At 32.4% G+C, this 23,734-nt stretch overlaps 6 protein-coding genes and 1 long non-coding RNA gene across 14 annotated transcripts in view; 2 read left to right on the forward strand and 5 right to left on the reverse strand.

Moving 5' to 3' along the window:
- The window catches only part of Dgk (diacyl glycerol kinase 1), a 48,653-nt gene extending 45,625 nt beyond the window's left edge, over window positions 1-3,028 (reverse strand). For 2 of the 5 annotated variants that reach the window (XM_089267238.1, XM_015939232.3), the window contains exon 1: window positions 2,554-3,028. In XM_089267238.1, coding sequence (XP_089123364.1) covers window positions 2,554-2,617 — 64 coding nt within the window. In that variant the 5' untranslated portion in view covers window positions 2,618-3,028. The remainder of the gene's footprint in view (window positions 1-2,553) is intronic. The other 3 variants (XM_089267241.1, XM_089267239.1, XM_089267240.1) reach the window with 3 other exon arrangements.
- Window positions 3,029-3,505: 477 nt separating this feature from the next.
- On the reverse strand, window positions 3,506-5,347 carry LOC107371823 (uncharacterized). The gene is made up of 3 exons (XM_015939981.3): window positions 4,496-5,347; window positions 4,336-4,426; window positions 3,506-4,245 (listed from the first exon to the last, which is right to left on the reverse strand). The coding sequence occupies exons 1-3, from the start codon at window positions 5,233-5,235 to the stop codon at window positions 3,907-3,909; spliced, it is 1,170 nt and encodes a 389-aa protein (XP_015795467.1). The 5' UTR covers window positions 5,236-5,347; the 3' UTR covers window positions 3,506-3,906.
- Window positions 5,348-5,505: 158 nt separating this feature from the next.
- Window positions 5,506-15,045, forward strand: LOC107371098 (Ig-like and fibronectin type-III domain-containing protein 2). The gene is made up of 5 exons (XM_015939076.3): window positions 5,506-5,885; window positions 9,735-12,743; window positions 12,828-13,009; window positions 13,089-13,377; window positions 14,121-15,045. The coding sequence occupies exons 1-5, from the start codon at window positions 5,657-5,659 to the stop codon at window positions 14,606-14,608; spliced, it is 4,197 nt and encodes a 1,398-aa protein (XP_015794562.2). The 5' UTR covers window positions 5,506-5,656; the 3' UTR covers window positions 14,609-15,045.
- On the reverse strand, window positions 14,921-16,495 carry LOC107371103 (chymotrypsin-1-like). 2 transcript variants are annotated; one of them, XM_089267244.1, is made up of 3 exons: window positions 16,372-16,495; window positions 15,929-16,252; window positions 14,921-15,863 (listed from the first exon to the last, which is right to left on the reverse strand). In XM_089267244.1, the coding sequence occupies exons 2-3, from the start codon at window positions 16,147-16,149 to the stop codon at window positions 15,179-15,181; spliced, it is 906 nt and encodes a 301-aa protein (XP_089123370.1). In that variant the 5' UTR covers window positions 16,150-16,252; window positions 16,372-16,495; the 3' UTR covers window positions 14,921-15,178. The 2 variants fall into 2 exon arrangements, with proteins under 2 accessions (XP_089123370.1, XP_015794569.2); XM_015939083.3 differs by lacking the exon at window positions 16,372-16,495 and having other exon boundaries at window positions 15,929-16,316.
- Window positions 16,496-17,270: 775 nt separating this feature from the next.
- Window positions 17,271-18,883, reverse strand: LOC112539880 (uncharacterized). The gene is made up of 2 exons (XR_003083848.2): window positions 18,060-18,883; window positions 17,271-17,912 (listed from the first exon to the last, which is right to left on the reverse strand). It is a non-coding gene; the product is annotated as an uncharacterized LOC112539880 (long non-coding RNA).
- A 181-nt stretch (window positions 18,884-19,064) lies between these two features.
- Miro (mitochondrial Rho GTPase) lies at window positions 19,065-21,043 on the forward strand. Its single transcript, XM_015939082.3, has 6 exons — window positions 19,065-19,432; window positions 19,575-19,672; window positions 19,911-20,072; window positions 20,188-20,289; window positions 20,398-20,810; window positions 20,875-21,043. The coding sequence occupies exons 1-6, from the start codon at window positions 19,240-19,242 to the stop codon at window positions 21,008-21,010; spliced, it is 1,104 nt and encodes a 367-aa protein (XP_015794568.1). The 5' UTR covers window positions 19,065-19,239; the 3' UTR covers window positions 21,011-21,043.
- Window positions 21,044-21,567: 524 nt separating this feature from the next.
- Window positions 21,568-22,510, reverse strand: LOC112539879 (uncharacterized). 3 transcript variants are annotated; one of them, XM_089267245.1, is made up of 2 exons: window positions 22,374-22,510; window positions 21,568-22,066 (listed from the first exon to the last, which is right to left on the reverse strand). In XM_089267245.1, exon 2 carries the CDS (start codon window positions 22,040-22,042, stop codon window positions 21,707-21,709), a length of 336 nt encoding a protein of 111 aa, XP_089123371.1. In that variant the 5' UTR covers window positions 22,043-22,066; window positions 22,374-22,510; the 3' UTR covers window positions 21,568-21,706. The 3 variants fall into 3 exon arrangements, 2 of the variants coding, with proteins under 2 accessions (XP_089123371.1, XP_089123372.1); XM_089267246.1 differs by having other exon boundaries at window positions 22,370-22,506; XR_003083846.2 differs by lacking the exon at window positions 21,568-22,066 and adding an exon at window positions 22,160-22,298.
- Between the last annotated feature and the right edge of the window lie 1,224 nt (window positions 22,511-23,734).

Raw genomic sequence — 23,734 nt, forward strand, 5'->3', positions numbered from 1 at the left:
CATCGAATGAATGGCTCATCGAAAAAAATTCTGCGAAAAAAAGTTCGATGCAAGAGAATGTAAATTTCGGTATCGAACTGACATCGAAATGTTTATTTGACTATTTTAATGCATTGAGCATGGATTCCCTAAAATGGCAAACATTGTTGAAACGAGATGAATTGAACAATTGATATTCAGTGAAATAACAAGAGTAAAAGTATTGAGAAAATTGAGTTTAATTCTGACTTCAAAATTTTGCTATGATTTTTTTCGAAAGGAAATCCTGAAAGCTTTTTAGCATTTCTGTTCGTTGTGATTTGTTATCGAACATTTCTAATTATTGAAAATTTCGAACAAAGAATTGATGATTGATTGATAAATTGATTGATTAAATGAGGTTGAGTTTAGCTGCTTAAAGGTCTAGTTAAGTTGATTTAGTAATTCTGATTCAGTGAATTTTTCCATTACTTGGATATCGATGTGAATAATGATTAAAAAGGTGACAATTATGATGCGAATAATGATAAACTAGAAATAATAAGATTATGATTATTGATTATGATAATGATATTTTGTATCATTTTTCAAGATTCGCATTGTTTAACATGAAATTAACATTAATTCATGTCAAGTTTGCAATTTTGATGGAAAAGAAGGTAAATTTTTAATGAATGTTATAATTCAAATGTTTCATTTCAAATGTAACAATTTTTAGATTCTTTTGTTATTCTTTGATATTTTAGATACAAAATTTACTCTCAACCAGATATACTTTGCATCTAATTGATGGCATTCAAATGAAAGAATCAAAGTTGATGATAAAGAGGAAGAAGAAAGAGAATGAAAAAACTAGTAAAATGATGAAGATGAAGATGAAGATGATAGCGAAGCATCAAGACTGAAATTGTGACAGTCTATGTTATCAACAGTCTAATTCACTCCCAGTGATGAATGATTATTTTTAGGTTAGACTTTTGTTCATCTTCCATGGAAACTCATGTACTTGTTGTATAATGGCAACATGAAATTATTGTCATTCATCAACTTTGCATCTCATTTTTTTTATTGTTACAAGGTAAATGGTAAAAGGAACAAATTTTCAAACCTTTCACCTTTTACCTGGAAAGAGAAGGAGAGAAAAATCATTTCAACCAACCTTTCCATTTTACTGTTGATTGTTTCCGTTCAATTCAAGAAATAGCCTGTTATCACTTACAGAACAGAGTTTTACACTTTCTTCAATTTTGCTCTTCTTTTCACTGTTTAGTAAATATTGAATTGTATCGTTGAAAACTAGAAAATATGATTGAAATGCAATCATTGAAAGAAATCTTTTTTTTCTCTTCTCTTCTCATTTTTTCTCTGGTTTCTCTTCATTTTTCATTCTCGTCATCATCTTTTCTCCTTGTCATCCTTTTCTTCCTAGAACTGTCTGTAAATTTACTTTGTAGTACCTTTGAGACTAGATCAAAATGAGGAAAGTTTAAAACATTAAATTGTTTTGTGTGTAACTGTTGAAACCTTTAAATGCTATATTTGCTCAGCAATTTCATTTAACAATTGATATTGGTAAAGGTTTTATGATATTTTTCTTGATAAACATTTGTCGCTCTCTGGTAATTGATAATCTTCCGTAATCTGTATCTAACAGAGTTGCCATCTTAGTGATAGAAACCAATAGAAAGGATTTTTACGAGGAAAAAACAAAATGTTGTTCAAAATGCTGGGTTGCTACGTTGGCTGGTTGAGAGGGTAACATTGAGTTTACCCATTTTACAAATTGCTGTGAAAACGCAAATGAAATAATGAAAATCTTTATAAGGATGACACTTTTATACCATTCTTATTGACGTTATTTATCCTTTTGTAATGTTAAAGAGATATGTTAGTACATGGATAAAAAGGAAAAGAGGAAAAACTGAAAACAATTGATTCTTTCATCGTTTCTTCATTTTTTTCATCTTTTCTTGTATAACTCGGCTTTTTTCATCCAATCTTACAAGTATAAATCACTGTCTGAATGAATGGAAGACATAGAAAAGTATTGTACTGGTGATTAGGCTGATGATGAATATGATAGTGTAAACATCTTTTTTTTTCATGATCTTTAAGTTTCTTTATTTACTTGTGAGAATGGGTTTGCGGGACGAAAAGGGTTGATGGTGAGGAAGGTGAGCAAAGAAATGATAAAACAGAGGGAAACAAATGTCATGTAAATATAATGTTATTACATGGAGATAAGTTAAACATAAAGATTGAGGGAAAATGAAGGGAAAATGCCAATATAAACTAAAAAAGTAGCAATTGATAAGGAGGGAAGGGAAAGTAAAGAAGATGGCAAGTGTGGAAAGTATGGAAAGGAATGAACGATGAATAAAGATGGAAAAAAGTATGAAAAAATTGGGTGAAGAAAAAAAGATTGAAGAAATGATTAGGAAAAAAAGATTGGAAAAGATTGAGTGAAATGAGAAGGGTTGAATGTGTTGACTCGTTGGGTTATTTGGTTAGGTTTTAGGGAATGGAGTGACTAATCAATGTTTGATAATTGATTGAAATTGATCTTTTACTTACATTGAATGTAATCTTGAAGCATTTCAAACTCAGCAGGAGACATTTTATCCCATTTAAGGTCCATGGTTGGTGTTGTCAAAAAAACGTTATCTTCTGTTTACACCATAAAATACATAGATATATACACCTTTGGTTGTCTTTATGTGTATAAAAACTGTATATAACTGGATGGCTTGTTTCACTTTCAAAGGCAATCTTTATCCAATCATCAATCCAAAAATTGGAAAATGTCAATTATCTTTTTCGATGGCAATTTGATTGTTTCTTAATTTCACTTACAATTTAAGTCACACTGGTAATAGATAGTTAAACAAGAGCTTACGGTTAAAAAAAAGGAGATCTTAAGGCTTCCAACATTTATCATCAAAAAAATAGTAAACTTGAAGACAATTTATCAAAAAGAAAGGGAGAAACTTTATGTTCGAACGATTGAGCAGCCTCCATTTTTACTTGAGATCAGCACCATCTAACGGTTCTTGCGATTTAATTGTTACAATTTAATTATTGGTTAATTCAGTGAATAAAACTCATTGTAATTGTTGCGAGTTTTCAAATGTTTCAAACCTTAAAGTCAGCTTGCTCAAGCTCATTTCTTCAACGGTCCCTAAAAGAGTCAATTTTTCATTTTTAAATCAAATAATTTTATTTTATTTTTCAGATATCAAGAGACTAACGAGATCAGTTGTCTATTAATTTTTTACCCTGAACTTGGTCTGTTAAACAAGACTGAGAATCATGAAATTACGCTGTCTGACAAGCAGTGTAAATAAGCTACTCTTGGAGCTATACAGCTTGTGAGGTTAGATTGTATTTCTGAGTGAAATGATATTCCTTAAGAAACTTTTTTTCAGTAAATCAGTTCATTTTTTCAATTTTCATCGCAACTTTTGTTACAATCTTTTATTTTGTACAAATGTAGGGAATACTGACAATAAATACATTCTGACAAAGATTTGTGCATCAATCAAGTGGTATGTACTTTAATTCAAACATAAGCTCTGTCTAACTAGACATGGTTTTCAAGGGATAATTTGGATGAAAATAGTCAAGGTTTTCAGTAAAACATGATATTGATCTTCTTTAACCAGAAGATTTATTGTTTGTTCTAGAGAATGAAAAAGGTGAGTAAATGTGAATGGTATGGAATAATCAAGGTGAGAAAAGAGAGAGCTGTGCAAATATAGTCAAGATGATGAGGGGTAAAAATGATGTTCGCTTAAAAAGATGTAAAATTGGAAAGATATGGAAAAGATTTTTTGTGTTATTTATCCAAAGCAAGATATGGCTGGATAGACAGCAACGATAAGACAGGAAAACTGAACAAGGGTGAAAGGTTGAATGAAAATTAAAAAACTAGGAGTTGAGTAAGTTTATTATTTTGCCATAGGTGGTGGCAGCGAATATCACAGCTTTATCTTTAACAAATCCAATGGAAGCATCCTTTATTGAGGTTTGACCACAGTTAAGAACGGACTTGCTGTTGGCTAGATCGTAAAGAACTACGCCATCATCTTTAACAAGAAGTAATTGATTTCCACTTCTTTTTATCTTGTTAAAGCTCAGTGGATTGGTTACATCGGTTTCAAAAATGTTGCAGCTCATCAATGATGCATATCTACCAGTTTTTGGATTAAGGGCTATCACATCTATTGCACTAGATCGCGGATCTCCGATGAATAGATAAACTAATCCCTGAGAAAAATAAAGGATAAAGAAGTAAATTAAAACCGAGCTGATATATTTATCTATATGAAGAAAAAAGAATTGAAATTATTAACTTACTTTATCGTGCATCACATCAAAGCAAATTTTATTCTCGAAGATGGATCTTTCTGCATGAATAGAGTTGATCAATGATTTATCATTCGTATTCCTGAATAGGTATGAAAAAAACAATTAGAATACATGGATTTCATTAGAATAAGGAAAATTAGATACAAACCATATTTGAATTCTATTATCAAAGTGTGCAATAAAAGCGATATCCCAATCATCTACAGGTAATATACAGCTTGTTGTAACATTTCTTGCATTTATTGATGTCAAGTAGGTTTTACTTGATGTTGGTAGATCATATAAAAATATTTTAATTGTATTTGATGGACCAGGTATGCTGAGGACACTTTTTTCATTTGGTAGACAGGCTATATTAATGGTTGCTCGTCTCAATTGGCACTTATTGATCATTTCCGCAGAGATGAAAGTAGAAGCGAAAAATTCTCTGAGGTAAAGTTTCACATTTTTAGCTATTTTATCGAATCTTAAATGTGTAAGGGTGAGGTATTTCAATCCATCATAAATCAATCCAATCCAAATAAATTGTTTTGACTCGATAACGGAACAATTCAAGTTTGTTGGTTCCTCGTCAATTGTATGACTAACAAGGTTCCATTCAGTCGTAGAATCTGATTCTCTCCACCAAATGGATACACATTCATCTTGAATTAAAACAATATAGAGAGTTTCTAAATCACAAGAGTCAGGATATAAATATATACCACGAACCAAAGATGCTGAAGTTGAAGCAAGCCCTGGAAAAGATTTACAGGTTGAAGTATCTAAATTATTGGGTAATTCAGACGATGCAGTATCTTGATGATTATTTACATCCTTGGTATCAACCTTTTCTCCTATTGGAGTCTCACATGGTTCATCATTTGGTTGTTCATCGACTTCCATCATGTCATATTTAGGATTATAACTAAACTTTTAAAACGAAATAAAAAATCCACCAAAATATTTAACAATTTGATGAGAAATAATTAACTTTAAATGTCGACAATCAAGGCGCACAAAAAAAACATTGTTAAAACCCGGTAAAAAAATTTAGGTTGAATAGATTGGACCAAATTAGATAGATGGTGCCACTGTACACGAGCGCCATTTCAAACAATTAGTAGCGCCATCTAGTAACATTTTACAGTCTCCAAGTCACGATTTTACCGAAAAGTTAGTTGAAGTTGACGTTTCGATGTAAAAACATCTCTAATTTAATTCTCGTTTTTAAATGTTTCTTTTTAATTTGTTTTCCTGTTAATCAATAATATTCTCATCAACAAGAGTAGTCAATTCCAATATCTCCAGATCATCTAATGAAAGAAAGATGGTCAGCTCTAAAGCAGTTGAATGTAAAGAATCACCAAAAGTGTTAGATTATTCTTCAACCAGTAATGAAAGATTTTGCCTTTCAAAGAATCACAATTGTGCTAACAAATTGGATTTACATCGTTTTTTTAAAAATAAATTAGTGAATACTAAAGTGATTATCTATTCCATTTTAATACCAATCATCTTGACATCATCTGTTGTCCACTGTAAAGACAGTGAAATAGGTAAGTCAACCATTTCACCTTTAATTTGGTCATTTTGAGTTCAATTTTTATTCTCAATTCTATCTTCTATCTCCAAAGACCAACATTGGTTCAATCAGTGTCTTCAGTAATTCAACCTAAAAAGAGCCAGATTCCGGTACAGAAAGACTCTTCATTTACTGAGATTGTTTTTTTTCTTTTTGAATCCATTCTTTTTTTGCTTCAATATTTTTTCTTGCATGTTTGTGTTTAAACTTTTTAAAAAATCAATTAGCTGCACTCAATTTAAATTTAGATCAATTAGCCTAGAAAGATTAGCTGGAAAAAAATGAGCAACTCCAATTATAAACCCTTAAATAAACTAATTGAATCTATTGAAGCGTTACAATGAATATGCAAGTAGAATCAATAGAGAAGAGTTGAATTGACAATAGAATGATCAATTGAATTGACAACAAAAAAAGCGACTATTCAACGTTAAATTAAACAGACAAATTTTCATGAGAAATTTGTTTCGCCATCGGAATCAATTAGGAAGCTATCAATCAACAATAAGCTGAACATCATGAACTTAAAGGTAGCCCAATTTTATTGGTATTTTTGTACAATAGACTTGACTAATTTTTGTTAAGCTCATTGAAAATGGCCACTAGAATTGAGTTGTAGGTCAACATTTTCTCATCTTGTTTCATCTAAATCTAATTTCGTCTAATATTGTAAATTTGATTGGTAAACAGACACAAATGAAAGTTAACACCATCGACTTAACTAACAAGACTAATAACACAAATCGCCTTAGGTTGGCTTTTAATGAAACTGGACAGCCTGCTCGTTCTTATCATCATCATCTTCATATTGCTAAATATAAAATTGTAATAATTCATTTTACTTTCTCTTTTTGAACCTTTAATTTAGCCTGGAGAGAGTGAGAAGATGAGAAGGAAAAAGAGGCCAAAGGTTCGATTAGGTCGAACGATGTTACGTTTAAAAGGATGCCCTAATACAAATATAAATATAAACGTGTATATAAATATAAGGTTTAGGTAACTGTTAGCGGTTCACTTGTGAATGGCATTGAGGAGGTTGTACGTCAAAGAGGATGATTAGAGGGGAAAGATGTAAAATTAAGTAGGTAAAGAGGGTGGTTAAAGGAGGTGGTGATAAGGAGGGAAGATGAAGATGAAACAGTTACCTTGATAAGTATCATAACCATTTATTTTTAGTCCATCAAAGATGAAATAGAGAGTTTGTTGATCATCTTTTTTCATCTTGTTTACAGCTTATTGTTGCTGTTTTTATTGCTAAAATGGTCAACCAATTGCCGATATATTATTACATTGAAACTGTAATCAAGTCAATTGAAAATTTTGAATATTTTTGCTTCTTTGATGATATATTTATTTTGGGTTTGGTTGTCTGTTAATGTTAGACTGAACCAGTAAAGACAGAGATTTAAATGATAATTCAAAGCCTGATTTTACCATTTGGTTAACAAATTGTGTTGACTTTGACTCATTTGTTTTCATTTTTTCGGATTCATTTGTCAAGATTGAACGATTTTACTTCTGTTTTCCAGCAAATGTTTGATCAACCGAAAGTATCTAGAATATCTTGAGAATCTGAGTTTTTTCCTTTATTGTTTTAAAAGTATGATTAGTGTTTGAAATTAAAGGTGTGATGTGAATACGAGCTTGCAATTGTGATAATCTTGAAACAATCAATATTCATTGTTGTTAATCAAGTTGAAAGTTAGCTAATGACAAAAAAACTAAATGAAATACACTAAACCAGTAGATTCATGTTATTTATAAATACAAGCATTACATATCTAAATAGTGTTACCTGTTCATGTTGAGCTTGTTGCTGCTGTTTATTATATTGCAAGATGAAGATGATGAACGGGAGATTTTAGCTTCTACAAAATGCTAAATATATCCGATTGAACTTGTTTACTTCAGGATTGGCCTTTTTTAACTGTACAACTGAGCACAACAAGTTATCATCTTAACGTTGATATCATTATGGCTTTACAAGTAAAAGTTGACTTCAACTTTTCACTCATCATAAGTTGAAAGCTAAAATTGGTACCATTTGATAGCGTGTGTTGCCTGAGAAAAAAGAGAAAGAAAAATCGTTCAGAGTTTCATCATGAAAAGAGAATGAAAATGACAGTTGATGATAAGAAAGCAAAGCGAAATTCGCCTTTTCTCTATCAAAATAACAGTGTAATTTAGCACCTTTAACCTATCTCGAAGCACGATAAAGTGTGATCAGTTCTAATTGTCGGATATTAGCGAAAATTATTTTTACTGGTCTAGTTTGACTCAAATTGGATGAAAAAACAAAAAAGTGCATCCATTTTGGTCCATTTTGAAAAGGCCAATTTGTATCAATTTAAGACTACGATATATTTATATCTTTAAAGCATTAATACACTCACCTACCAAAAAGTGCACCTACCAGAAACTGCACATAAATTTTTCAATGGCCCCTATTAAGGAGGAGTTTTACCTACTTTTGAATTTTGTCGAATTTTGATTCGATTTCTTTAATTATCAATAGGGTTAATTAAATTTTCTTTCGTGAAATATCAACCCAAAAACTCATAAAATCAGATTAAAGCAAAATTTTTGGTTAAATTTAGTCTATTAAGGAAGATTGAAAATTCTGAATTATGCTGCTCGACGAATAGTATAAATAAGCTATTTCCAGCTTGGTGCAGTTTCTGGTAGGTGAGTGTAGTTGATGAAGCTGAAATCCGAGAGGAACTTTGAAATTATCAAAAAGATTGAAAATTTGGGGAAAAATTCTGCTTGCTATTAGATCAGTGAATCTTAATTTTCATTTTTTTAATGTCGAGACATTTTTTGGTTTAGTCTGAATCTTCGTATCTTAACCCTTTCTGCTAATAATTAAGCTTGAAACATTGTTGATCTGTCTAGTTAATGAAGGGTTAAAACGAACCTGAGATTATAACGAGTGATGATTTGATGATTGTTGAAACAATCAAAATGCAACGAGAATGTAAACTTTTTTGTTTTGTTTTTATTTCTTAATATGCGGTTTGGTTTAACAATTAAGTATCATTATTGAATCATTTTGTTAACGAAGTGAAGATGGGAAAGCTGGGTATAAGTTTAAAACAATTAAATTATTTCTTTTTTTACAAATTAATTGTTCGCTTGGGAAGAAATTGTGGAATGCTGATTTCAAGATTTTCGGTTCAATTTCGTTTTTGCTTTTCAAATTCATGGCTTAAAAAACTGGATAAACATCATGGAAATCAGGGAAAGATTAAAAAAGATTCTCGGTAAACTATAAACTGTGTTTCAAATGCATTGTTTCAATAAATACGCAAAAAACTGATAGACGAGTTTATTTTCAAAGTTTTCAGTTTGTTTTGTCTAAAAGCAGACGATATCACAATATCAGCCATGTTATTGTAAAATGCAGAAGATATTTATGGTAAAATCAGACTTGTTTATCAAAAGCTTTACCCTTTTGCTAATACATTTATTTATTTTGTATCAGCTTTTATCATTTTCAACTTGTTAGTAACCTTTGAAAATGGTCAACATTTTAATGGTTGTCTTTCAGTGTTTGTACTTTTCCTTTGTCTATTTGAACATACAAGGGTTTGAAATATTGAAAACGTTATTGGAACTCTTTGGTTATATTTTATGGTCTTTTTGTCAAGTATCAATTACAGTCGGACATTTTTCAAGTTCAATCACCTTTCACTATCCTCTCTATTATGTATTGGTTTACAACTTGGACCAAATTGAATTGAAAAACGCCAATGTTTACTTTGTATTTTTTAGTGAATTTTACTAATATTTTTCTCTATCTTTTTGTGTCTCCAATTTACAGGTGATCTAGATCTAAGTGAAACTCCACAAGAACCAATCCTAGTTTTACCTGGTGATGATGCTTTCATTGATTGTACCATTCGAGATTCAGCTAACCACACGGTTGTCTGGAAATACGCTAATGGAATAGACGACCTTGAATCAGCTCGTACTATTACTGCGGATAAAGTACGAATCACAGAGGATCCAAGGTTTTCCATTCTTCATCGTACAGGACATCAAACCTGGATACTCAAAATTCGTGAAGCCATTCCTTCTGATTCAGGGGTATACCTGTGTCAAGTCAATTCTGACCCACCCATTTCTGTTTCACGTTTCTTAACCGTCACTTATCCTGAAGCGGGTAACCCTTTATCTCATGCATCACCATTTGTTACCTTATCTGGGCACAATTTCACTGATTGTTGTAGATCAGAAAATGTCGCTGACATCTGTTTACCATTTTGTAACATTAAAAATCTTGTGGGACAAACGCCTTCTCCAGCTGCAGCAGTCACATGTATTCAATATATGACACCAATGGTTAGATGTTTAGCTGATGGACGTAATCATTTACCATGTTGTATGAGACAGAATGTACCTGAAGTTTGTCTCCCGTCTTGCTCTGGAAATTATAATCTAACTCGCGTTGTTGACAACATTGTGTGCCTTCAATATGCAGCGCCTATTTTGTCGTGCATCTCTCAAGGAATTGAAACACTTCCCCCACAACCTATTGCTGTTACCATTGAACCTGTATCATCAACATCACTCAGGGTCAAGTGGAATTTACCTATTCAAAGAGCTGGATCAACAGAGCGATCTCCGTCAGATACAATTCAAATAAATGTCACCAAAGGTGTTTCATTCAATTCTTTGGGTAAACCAATTTCAGGGGAAGAGTTATCATCAAATGTAAAAAATTTAACGGACGTTAAATCAATTAAAGTAGATGCTACTTTAAATTCGTTTACTTTAACGGAGCTGAAACCGTTTACCTTGTATCAAATAGTATTAACCGCTCATAATAAGTTTGGATCCAGTCAACCAACTCCAATGGTACAATCATTAACTGCACCAGAACCTATTCCAGAAAAAAGTATAATAAAGTCAAAATTAACGTCCTCTTCATCAGTACCTGATAACTCTTCGGGAAAATCAGTTAAATTACCCGACTTGAGAAAGTGCTGTAAGGATAATGGAATGAAGAGTGAAGCGTGTATTGATGCTCTTTGTGATCCTACTCAAGAATATAATGTTTCACGAATAATGAGCTGCTCTCATTTCGCCAATGTAACGTTTAAATGCATGTCACTTTCATCAGGTGATCAATCCGAATGTTGTCGACTTCGTGGAGTTTCAACCTTTTGTCAATCTTTGTGTAAATCATCTTCTGTTATTAGCCTTCGACACACCGTCTGTTTCCACCATTTCCCTGCCTTTTTAAATTGTTATGTTGAACGTTTCGGAGTCTTACCCAGTCCACCCATGGATCTAGTAGTTTCTTCGGTTCATCATCGCTGGGCTTTAATCGATTGGAAGCCACCAATGAAACGAGGTTCAACCGTCACTAGATATATTGTTCATTGGCGTGATATGGAATCAGTTGAACCGCTTAAAACTGAAACAGTGACCAACCCACCTTACCTTCTTGATGATCTTAGACCTGGTGTCCAGTATGAAATATATGTTACAGCACTCAACAAATACGGAGCATCTCAGGACTCTGTTCGAATCGATTTCCGTACTCAACCATTACCTTCAAGCGCACTTATTGATGCTTCGATGGGTTCAGCCAAAATGATCTACAATGAAACTGCTTGTTGTGCTCGTGCCAATATTAGTGCCCTTTGCTTGCCCCTTTGTTCCTATTCAGTAAAAGTGAATGAGATTCTAGGCTTAGGGCCATTATGTGTGGATGCCGCAACAGCTTCAATTATTGTCCGATGTACAGTTGGTGGTCGAGACCATAAACCTTGTTGTGAAAGACGCGGTGTATCACCTGAATGTCATGGCCTTTGCAATGGTCTCATTGATGGAACTCCTTTCCAGGTTGGAACACGCTGTGGACCTGAAGGTCCAAATATATTATTATGTGTTAAGGAAGGTGCCGAGACATTACCTGGTCAACCTTGGGATTTACATGCCTTTAAAGCTACACAAGATTCAATTTACCTCCGTTGGAAAACTTCTGATGAAGATTTAGCGAGAGGACCGGACTCAGTTAATTTCACCGTTCGTTATAGTCCTGTCAGTAGTGACAGAGTTCCACTTCACCCATTGAAACATGCCTTCCAAGTGAATACGAGCTCGACCGAGATGGTTCTTGAAAATTTAAATGCCTCTACGACTTATAGCATTTATGTGCAATCAATAAACTCATTTGGAACTTCATTACCCTCTTTCATATTATTGGTTACTACTACATCATTAGAAAGTGAAATCAGTGAAGGTCGAATGGCAGCAACTATTGGTCCTCCTCATGCACTCGAAGTTATCCATCAAACTCATGAAATGATTAGCTTACGTTGGCTTCCACCATTATACATTTCACCAGATGCAACAGTCAATTATGTAGTTAACTTTAAACCAGTCACCGATACCGAGTGGACTAAAATTGAAGTCAATTTTAATTCAGCTGATTTAGCTGGTCTATTACCTGATACAAAATATGCCATTGCTGTTCAAGCATCAACTGAAAATGGCTACAAAAGTCATCTTTCAGAGACTATTCTAGTCTTTACAGATCCTATTCTTCCTGTTACCGTTGATCCACCTGTTTTACTTCCCACTGGACCCATAACTGAAGGTGATAATGTAACAATACTCTGTGTGGGACGAGGTTTACCTCCTCCGGTCATCTCTATTCTCTTGAATGGTCAAGTTGCCTACAAAACAATGGCGGAAAAGGTTTATTATACCATACCAAGTATGCCTCGTAATATCACATCAATTGGATGTTATGCTGCCAATGGTGTTTCTGTAGTAGGCTCGTCAGACGCACATAAATCAATTCTTGTTCGTATTAAATGTAAGCTATCAGCGTGAAATAAGCATATCTTTCTATGACTATTAAGCTCATTCTTTCATTTAATACCTTTTTCGTTCATTTTAGCTACACCAACTGCCAGCATCAAAGAAGAGTTTCTTCGCTCAATGAAATTTGCCGAAGTTAGGATTTCGTGTCGTGTTTCTGGCGATCCAAAACCTAATGTAACCTGGTATAAGGATGGCGATGATCAAATTATGCTTAATCCTGGCCCTGAAGTTGCCATTAGAATGATGGACGATGTCATGGTAAATTCAGCATCTAAATGTTAAAACAATACATTTTCTCATAAAACCTTTTACTTTTTTTGTTCATTAACTTATACAGTTGGCTGGAAGCTTTTATTCAATATTGATACTGCGTAAAGTCGCTCAAATGGACACTGGTAGATACATCTGTAAAGCTACCAATGAACTTGGTGTGGCTTCTGATTCAGTTGAAATGCAAGTCGTCATGGAAAAGGTTGAACGAAGCGATGCAGCAGCTTGTTGTGCGCGTAGTGGCGTGCCTGATGAATGTCTAGGAGCTTGTACTTCAAGAGGAATTGATATTTACTATGCTTTCCATAAACATCAATGTCTTAATTCACTTGGACTGTTAATTTTGTGTGCTAGAGGTGAGTATCAGTGGATCAAAAATACACATTCAAAAACTAGTTAGCGTTTTTTGAATAAATCTAATACAAATTATTTGTCTGATAATCAATGCACCCAAATTATAAAAAATAGCCAAAAAGTATGAATTAATATAACTGTCGGTGCTATTCAACTTCATTTTATCGAGACAATCAGTCATGACTTTCGATATCCATTCTTGATTATTTTTAAGACTTTCCATCAATCTACTTGCATCTTAATCGAGACTACATTTTTTATGTTACATGATTGAATTTTAATTATTTGTTTTCAATTGATTATTCAATCTTGTAACAGCCTTTTAGTATCATGTTAGAAATGTAAAACACCATCAAATCAAGTCCATTAAGTTTGAGTCAAGATAATAAAGTTGACGACAAAAATTATTTTGATCACTAAAAATAGGTTAACTCACCTCGATTCATCAATGTCATGGTTTGAATCAATGATTGAAGGAAAGCTACAATTAAAAAATAGCATCTAGCTAATAATAGCTAAAATTTTAATGTTAAAGTGAAGGTGGTTATGGTTAGAGTGTTTCAATGAGGGTGTGGGTCAACCTAATGTCATGTTGATCATCACTTTTTATTAAGGTTAATCTGATATGATTTGATTTGTCCACTAATAAGATTTTTAATAGCATTTTATTTTGCGAATCAACTTCAATCACTTTAATGACGCTTATCTAATAAACATCTTTTCATTTATTTCTATCCTTTCATAGATGGTTATGACCATACCCAATGTTGCCAACAACTCGGAGTCCATCAAAATTGCTTACATTTCTGTGAAGGAGTTCCCAATCCACGATCAAAGGAATCATTTTGCTTACTTTATGATGCCAAATTGATTGTCCATTGTATAACAAGTACCAATGGAAGTTCAGTTCCACTTCCAAGTGAAACAAATGGCCTTTCTGAAGATTATGAATTTTACTTCCAACATCCAGAACAATATTATCATACATCGACTTCAGCTGTTGTCTTGCCTTTGCTAATTGCTGTTCTGTTTCTTTCCATGGTTACTATTGTTGTTGGAGTCATGATTTATGGTTATAGACGTTATTTCAAAACTCGGATAACTTCTGGAGAAGATGTTGTTGGTTTTGAAAACCAAAGCTATTTACGAGACAATGATTCAGTTGATCTGGGTAATCCATTTCAACGAGTCAATAGACTCAATAGTCAAAATGCTCGGGCTACAACAACATGAATATGATTAAAGTATTATAATTTTTTATTGAAAACAGTGATAAATGTGTTAGCTATTAATGACAGTAGACCAACTCTTTTGTATATTATATTTGCGATTCATCTGCAAATCAAATTTTTACATTAGCAGTTGATTATTTTTTAAACAAAGTCTATACTTTAATACATACAACCCATAAATAATTAGTGAGTAGCTCGTAATTGTTGTTCACTAATGTAATTGTGCTGAGAAGTATTTTAATGTTCCATTCATGTTTCATTTTCATTCTCAAATTCATACTCTCTTCCAACACAATTATGTTGTAAAAAATGATGAATATTTCGTATAATTTATTGTAAATTTGGGTGTGATTACATGTTTTTTTTATATAAAAAGACAAAAAGTATGTAATTTCTTTTCGTCTAATAAAACCAACTCTGATACATCTGTTTATAAAATCAAGCATTCTAATAAGAATAATCTTCTGGTTATAAAAATATTTTTAACATGCAAGGTTAACCTATTAAAATATAGCTCAGATTTTTCAAATTAGAATCAGTTGATAAATTAAAAACAATATCTATGGCTGGTTCAGGCTTCAATCTCAGATCTCGGCAGTGAATTTACATCTTGGTTATCGATGCGGCAGTAACTCTTAGTAGTCTGATCAATCCAGTCGAGATAAGAAGTAACTCTGGTAAATACGGTTGGAGAAGAGCCTGCACATGAGCTACCAAACGACACGACACCAACTAGATACATTGTCCCTGGCCCATTAACAACCATTAAAGGTCCTCCTGAGTCACCAAAACATGGACTTGACTGAGAAGCTTGAGCACAAATATGAGATTGGTATGATAATAAACCGATCCATGAAAGTGAACATCTCAGATAGTTAACATGGTCCATCCGTACTTCCAAAGGAACCTCAGTTGATTTGTGTTCTTTCTCATCAGTCACTCCCCATCCAGCGACAAACAATTCATTTGAAGTGAAATAAATGTTACGAGATGTTAGACAGGCTGGTTTAGCTTCTTTGTTGAACCTGTCGATTGGTTCGGCTAATTGAATCAATGCTATGTCATTACGAACAATAGGCGTTGTAGTATAGCCAGGATGTTTAATGAATTGAGCCACTTTATAGTGTTTACCAGAATTTGTTATATTATGAGCACCAACTGATACAGACAAGCGGGTTAGATTCATGTAGCCACAATGAGCGGCTGTTACAATCCATTGCTCATTAATCAATGATCCACCACAAGTATGGACGTATCTAACAAGGAAAGGCAAATAAATTGTAAATCAATGTAATTATTTGGACAATTTTTAGCAACTTACTTTCCATTTGACCTTTCAACTTGTAAAGACACTAACCAAGGGTATTTGTTGGTCACATATTGGGTTCCATTGACGATTTTGAGATTATCTCCACCAGAATTCACCTTACAATTGCAATCAGTTTCTTTGAGGCCGCATAAAGATAAACAGACTAGAGTTGATAGAATTAAAAACTTGAAGAAAATGCTGTTATTGAATAACATTGTTGAAGAAACATCCATTTGGTTTGATCAGTGGGAAACAGTTTTCAATCTTTTTCGATATTCCTTAAAGCTCTTGTATCTATGGTCAACTTCAAGTATATGGTATCTAATTGTGATGGACCTTTAATGTACCTCAAAGAAGAACAAAAACAAACAAAGTTTTTACGGATGCTTAACGCACTTGAGATACAACTTGGTACAGGTCAGAACAGGTCAAACTAGAGCTAAATATAAACTCACCATTGTTAAATTTTAATTAGCTGAAATATAATAAAAGAGATAACGATTTAAAACTTGAAAATAATATTATTGATAAATCAGTTGAGCTGGTATAAACACTACTAAGCAAACCTCTCATCTCAATTGCCTTTTGTACACAACATTGACAAAAATTGGTCAATGTTACAATTTATTGATTTAGTTCAATGATGTGACAAAATCATCATTTCTCAATGTGAAACAGATAATTAATAAATCTAAACAATGTAACACATTTTATCGCAATTAAATACATATTTATGAAACTGAAACAGTTAGACCAGTAAACCAGATCTGATAAAAAATGATTGGTTTGAATGAACAAGATGCGATCAAAATACCAAAATTTTCTTTAATTTTGTTGTTATTAAATTGTCATCATCAATCTCTTTTAACAACTAGACGTTTGTTCAACAAAACCTTTGTAAATAAATTCATGAAAAAACTGATTGGAATTTGCCGATAAATTCTGAACAATTTTCATTTTGAATGAAAAATCGAGGAAAGGATTTATTTCGTTGCACAATTTCAATGTCATCTCGATGAATAAAAGTGAAAAAATGAATATTGTCAGCATATCTAATCTAGAGTCATGTTTATTGAATATAAATAATGAATAAAAAATCAGTTACTAGCTAATTGCTGTTACTGGATCAGTTGATTCAAAAGATCGTGATCAACTAAATAAACAAGAAAATAGTTCAACAGATTTTCTTGAATAATTTATCCTTTTCTGTACTCACCTGTTAGCAATCGTTTCATTGTTTACCAAATGAAGTATTCTTGGTCCATCTATTTATTTGATCAATTTTCAATCTCATATTTTAATAAACGATTTTCCAAATTTCTGGTTTTTAGTTCATGGAATTACTAAATCATAATTTTAACAAAATCTCAACATTTTCATTTTATTTTCAATCCTTGCATGAGAATCTTAATTCATCTTAAAGAATCAAGTATGAATCAATCGAAAAGTCTCTGTAAGTAACAATTCAAAGAAAAATTCAATTTAAACAAGAGTCTTGTAAATCAGTTTAACCTTGATTTACCAATCAATTGAATGTCAAAATAAACATCAGCTGCAGTTTCATGATAAAACTAAATTAAACAGACATAATTTTTCAAAATTTCCAAGATTATAAAAAGAGAATATTAAAGAGTTTCAATAAAAATGGATCGATCATTTGAAGTTGCTTCGTTTGATTTTGTATTCTTTCATTTTCCTCTTGCATGATTCCAAGTTATTAATAGCTGTTTAGTTTCCAGTTTTTGAAGAATGATTCCGGATCTAGACTTGATAGTTGAACAATTTCTTTATGTAAAGACATTCACAGGAGTGGAAACTCGGAAATTGCAATAAATCAGGCGAATTAAGAACATTGGTGCTCATTGATGTTACTTCGACTCCATCGGATAAAGTCGATCCGTCTCGAAATCATCTTCAATCTCGTTCAGACGTCATCTTTTCAGGGCATGGCTAGAAAGCATATCCAATCATAAGCCAGTTTGATTATGAAACAGCGCTGAATAAGTAATTAAAGTTGCGCTTATTATTGTTAATACATTGGTAATTGAATTAAGAAAGTTGGTGAACAATCGTGATGAATAAAAAGATGATAAGTTCAACAGATTTTTCAGTGAGAAACTCTTTCAGATTGTGTTGTAATCACCTGTTTTAAATCATATCGTTGTTTTTCATGATTGTGAGTACATCAAAATATCACCTCCTTGGTTTTTACATTTGACCACCAATTTTTCAATACAAATAAGTTCCAGATATAAATTCAGGATATAAGCTCATTTAAATGTTGTGACGTTGTTATTTTTAGATCAATTCAAAATTGTCAAATGTTGTTTACTGAATGCAATGTTCCCATGATTTTGATTCCATTGTTCTTGGTAATTGATTTTGTAATTGATGACCCATTTTGAATTTTTTTGCTGATCAAACATGACTATATAACCGGATAAGTTATATTTCCAATCGTGTCAATAACACAGCTTGTCAACCAATAGATGCCCAGCAATGTCAATCAGGTAAAGGATATTTCGATTTTTTTCGTTTTTCCCAGTTTATGATTAGATATGTAACAGGATATGATTGACGATGTCATTAGAGTTGTCTTCAATTATATCGCAAGGATATTCAATCAATTAGTGGCCAAGATAAATGCCATGTCTTTTCACCAGTTTTGAATCCATGAGTCCGTTGTTAAAGCTATTAACACATTCCTCTCAGTAGCTTAAATAGTTAGGAATTATCACCAATTAATGTGGATCAACTTACAACTGTTAAATTGGTAATAGCCATTATGTACTTGATGAAGATCTACAGAAATAGACTAATGTCAACATAACGAAAATAATAATTTGATTCCAGTCATAAGATCATTGCGAGGGAAAGATTGTGTTCAAAACCATTTCAAAAAAACTAGACTGATGGTTCAAACTGAACATGATTAATCAATATTTAACTTGCTATTGTAAACAATTAGCTAAAAATATAAATGAGGCAAAGTTTAAATTTGCAAATTTTCAATTTTTTCAACATATGATTAAGCTTTGATTGGAAAGAATGGGAAAGATAAGTGTTACAATTAGAGTTAACTCCTCCTTAACCGTTAACTTGCCGATAAGATTGATTATGATGCCATCTTGCGGTTTCATAGTCCTGTTGTTATTGAAATGGCAACAATTTTTTTCTCTAACCAAATTAAAATTCAACACTCATTATTTGGTTATAGATAATATTATTAATCAATTGTATTGTGATTTTTATAATTTTAATTTTCCATCGGTTTACCGTTCAATTTTTCGTCTTCTAATTTATTCCATTCAATCAAATCATTCATGGGAAGATTGAATGGTAAGAAAGATGTGAGGATCTTGCTTGTTGGTGATCCTGGTGTGGGTAAAACCTCTCTGATTTTTTCACTGGTTAGTGAAGAGTTTTCTGAAGAGGTTCCGCCGAAAGCTGAGGAGATAACAATTCCTCCTGATGTTACTCCAGAAAAGGTTACAACTCAAATTGTCGATTTTTCTGGTATGTGGTGCTCACCAAACGGTGAAATCGTTCTCGCTCTACCTCAAAATTTCAAATTAATGTGTTTATTAATATTAATCTTTTTTTCCTTCTCACCTTCATCGTTCATTCTTCATCTTAAATGCTTCTATAACTGACACAGCACAAGAGCAAAGTGATGAAAATCTTTTCCAAGAGATTCGCAAATCTAATGTTATCTGCATTGTCTATGCAGTTGACGATGATGACTCAATTGAAAAGGTACTGTACACATAGTTTTTGGTTGGTATCTTGAATAAACTTGACTTTTGTCAGGCTTATGGTTTTTCATCCATCAATCCTGCCTTGTTACTCTCTGACTTAATATTATACAACCAGTCATCAGCTATGAGAGACTAGTTTAATCAAGATGGCTCATCAACCTTCGTATTATCATTTTTATCGTTTTGTTATGTCCTCATCTCATTTTCCTTTTCAATCCTTTTAATCATTTCAATAGATTTCATCCTATTGGTTACCACTTATTCGAGATCAGTTAGGAGAGGACCACACTATTCCGATTGTTTTGGTTGGAAACAAGGTTGATTTAGTTGAATATAGTTCTTTAGAGTTAATTTTACCCATTATGAATCAATTTAGTGAAATTGAGACCTGCGTTGAGGTTTGTATACGTTTTTGTCTGCAATTTCAATTAACCACTCGAGTTGCACTTGAACTCTTTTAATTGATGCGTCTCACACTTTTTTTTCGCTTTTTTTATTTATTTCCATTAATAGTGCTCAGCAAAAACGTTGAAAAATATTTCTGAACTTTTCTATTACGCTCAAAAGGCTGTTCTTCACCCAACATCACCACTTTATTCATCTGATGATAGAGATGTAAATATGTTTTCTGTTATCTTTGCTCAGCTGTTCAAAATAATTGATAAATGGTCAACAAAATAACAATATAAATATTTTTTTTCTCCTTGTGCTTTTCCCTTCTAGCTCACCGATAAATGTAAAAAAGCTCTCACTCGGATTTTCAAACTTTGTGATGAAGATAATGATGGTGTTCTCAATGACAGCGAGCTAAATCGATTCCAGAAACAGTGTTTCAATAGTCCTCTCCAGTCTCAAGCTTTAGAAGAAGTCAAAAATATTGTAAAACGCAATGTTCCTGATGGTGTTTTTGACAGTGGAATCACATTGAGTGGTTTTTTATTCCTACATCGTCTTTTCATTCTAAGAGGACGTCATGAAACAACTTGGACCGTTTTACGCAAATTTGGGTACAATGATCGAGTCGAGCTTGATGAAGAATATCACCGACCTTTTCTCAATGCTCCAACTGGATGTAGTAACGAATTATCTCCTGTGCTAACGAGGCCCAATAGAAACTGGCTTTCCCAGCATCTTAGGTAAGCATTTTTCGTTTAATATTTTAGCCATTTAAACTCAATATTTTTATTCATTTTATTACAGGCTGTGGCAGAATGCCTTCACGACCGGAACTCCTGCATTGGTTAAAGCTGGAGTAGGAATTGCTACACTAGCCATTGTCAGCATTTTCATTGTTAGATTTGTAAAATCAATCAATTCACAATCCTCTGGAAAGTGAATGGATGACTTAAAATAAAAAATTATAGGTTTATGTTTTTAAAGTGATTTAAATTACTTAAATTGCCAAATCATCAGTAATTATAATGATAAAATAAAGAGTTGAAAAGGTAAATATTCAAAGTCATTATAATGAACTACAAAAAAAATTATGAATATATTTCATTTTCAAAAATATAACTTATTTGCAATACACTTTGACCAATCAACTCTTTTTTCTTGTCAAAATTTTATCTCAAGCTAATCATGAATTTCTTGTCAATGTTTCGAATCAGAAGCCAAATCAGATTCTTGATGAAATTAGAAAGCGAAATCTTGATATTCTAAAAGATCGCAATTCCAATTCATTAAGTTAAAATTAACCTAATAGCAAGCCATGGTAATAATGGAATCTCTAAAAATAAATTGGTGATAGTAAATTTTTAAATATGTGTATTATTGTTTTCGTGAAACGCATATAAAATATAAAAATACATAATATTATAAATTACAATTTGTAGTTGAGAAAGGAATCTCTCAGTCAATGTTAGAAATCAATTGAAAGATTACAATTAAATTGACCATAAAAATCAAGAAGTAGTAAACACCACAAAAAACGTGTAAACAATAAAAAAGTGAATGATTGGAATGACGATGGACTTGAAATCGTTAATGGTGAAACAAAACAACAAGCATAATAGTGGTAATAAAACATCTGTTAACCATGGAATCCTCCACCAAACCCTCCACCAATCCCTCCGCCAATTCCTCCGCCAATTCCTCCACCAAATCCTCCTCCATGACCAATAGGAAAAGGATGAATGATTGGTGGTTTAACCGATTCAACTGCAAATGGCACAGGCACTGGGATAGGAATGGGTACAACTCCAAATCCTGGTGGAGCAAGTAAAGCGGCTCCTAAGAGTAGCTTAATAAGTTTCCGAGTTTCACGTCCAGATAGTCCAGATAGTCGATGGTATCCTTCAGCTGAAGAGATTAAGATTATTATGGTGGCGATAAAGGTGAAAACAATAAACACTCTTTTAATCCTCATTGTGGATAGTGGTCAACTTCAATCCTATTGAACAAAGATAAATTAAAATGAATTAACAACAAAATATTCAACACTCGTTATTTGGAAATGGGACTTTATAAGTAAAGAACAATCGATTTGAAATTAAAGCACAGTTTAGTCCGATGTAGCACTGGATTGGTTTTGAGATTTTGAGATTAAGCTGTATAAAAATGGACGATGTTTGCCTTCGAAGACATCAAAAGGTTATAACTGTGAAACTGTAAGGATAAAGCGTCTAAATGAGAGGTGTAATCAGTGAACCTTAGGTTTTATATGAAAATGGCCTTTTTAGGTTTTCCCATTTACCTACCCTGACTGTAGGTCTCAAGCTCATCTCGGTTCTGGTTCGGTAGTATCCGATGGTCACTTTGATCCTTGAGCCAGTATCAGCCTAAAAACAGATTGTCACAATTGATAGACTAACCATTTCACTGGAACAAAGCGTATCTAAAAAAGACAAAAAGGGACAGCAAATTAAACATTATTATTACAACTCTCTCTTCTTCATTTTAATAATCTTCCTTAATACTTACATTTTTAATGATAATCACCATTTTTCAATTCAAGAAACAGTATTAATTAGTCTAAGACCTTAATAACAAACAAAGCTCAACGGTTACTCTCCATTTTGCGCCTTTTTTCAGCTCTATTCATAGTCGCGCCATATTTAGGGCCTAACTCTTCAAATGATGGTATTAAAAGCTATTTTAATAAATTTAGTTACATTTGCTCAATTTGAAAGTCAGAATTCTCAGATTGAACTTCTACCAGTCAAATTGAAGCTTTAGTAAAGATGGTAGACACAATATGAAACAAATTGAGATCAACAGTTGTATCAATACTTGAATTGGGTTAGACGTAAACATTGGAATTCACTTTAATTATAAATAGCTCTTGGTAAACATTATTGGTTAACTAATGCTGCTATTAAATTATGCACGAGTTGGTTAAAATCTCAATATTTTAAAATGGTAAATGTAATGAAATGTGATCTTGGCGAGTTATGGTTTGTTGAATATAATGATACATTTTCATGGATCAGTTTACATGAAGCTAAATAACTGAATGAAACAATAATACAACTGGACATTGACATTGGAGATAATTGTAATTTGATGAGCTTTACGCTCTTCAAAAGATTTTCAGGTCACTTAATTTACTTTCTTAACCAATTCCAACAAATGAAAGCACTGAAAGTGTTAAATTTTATAATTTGGACTTTTTAAAATTCTCATAATTTGTATTTCCATTTTGTCTTACCATTTTTTCAGCCTTATCACCAAATCAAATGATATACAAATAAACCATGTCATTTTCATGTATTTTATTAATATATTAAATAAAGATTGACAAAAAAATCAAACTAAAAATAATTACCATTTCAATCAGCAAACAAGATTTACAAATAAAACCTCAAACCTCTTCATTAAAATCTGCAGCTAAACAAATGAAACAACTGTATCTGAAGGACTCAACACTAAATGCTTGAAACTCCGAAAATCAATTTTGTTTTAATGTTAACTTACAATGAATCCTTAATCATAACAAATTGAGTACATGATTAAAGTTGTAGCGAAAAAATTTTCCTGTCGATATTTACAGAGTATCCTTCAACAACCATGAAAATGTCAGACAGGAATAAAAAACCGAGTCCATCATGAAACGATAAAA

The sequence above is a fragment of the Tetranychus urticae genome, chromosome 2, assembly GCF_039701765.1.
Source record: "Tetranychus urticae isolate SD_2017Ah chromosome 2, NJAU_TeUrti_SD_1.0, whole genome shotgun sequence".
Lineage (NCBI taxonomy): Eukaryota > Metazoa > Arthropoda > Arachnida > Trombidiformes > Tetranychidae > Tetranychus > Tetranychus urticae.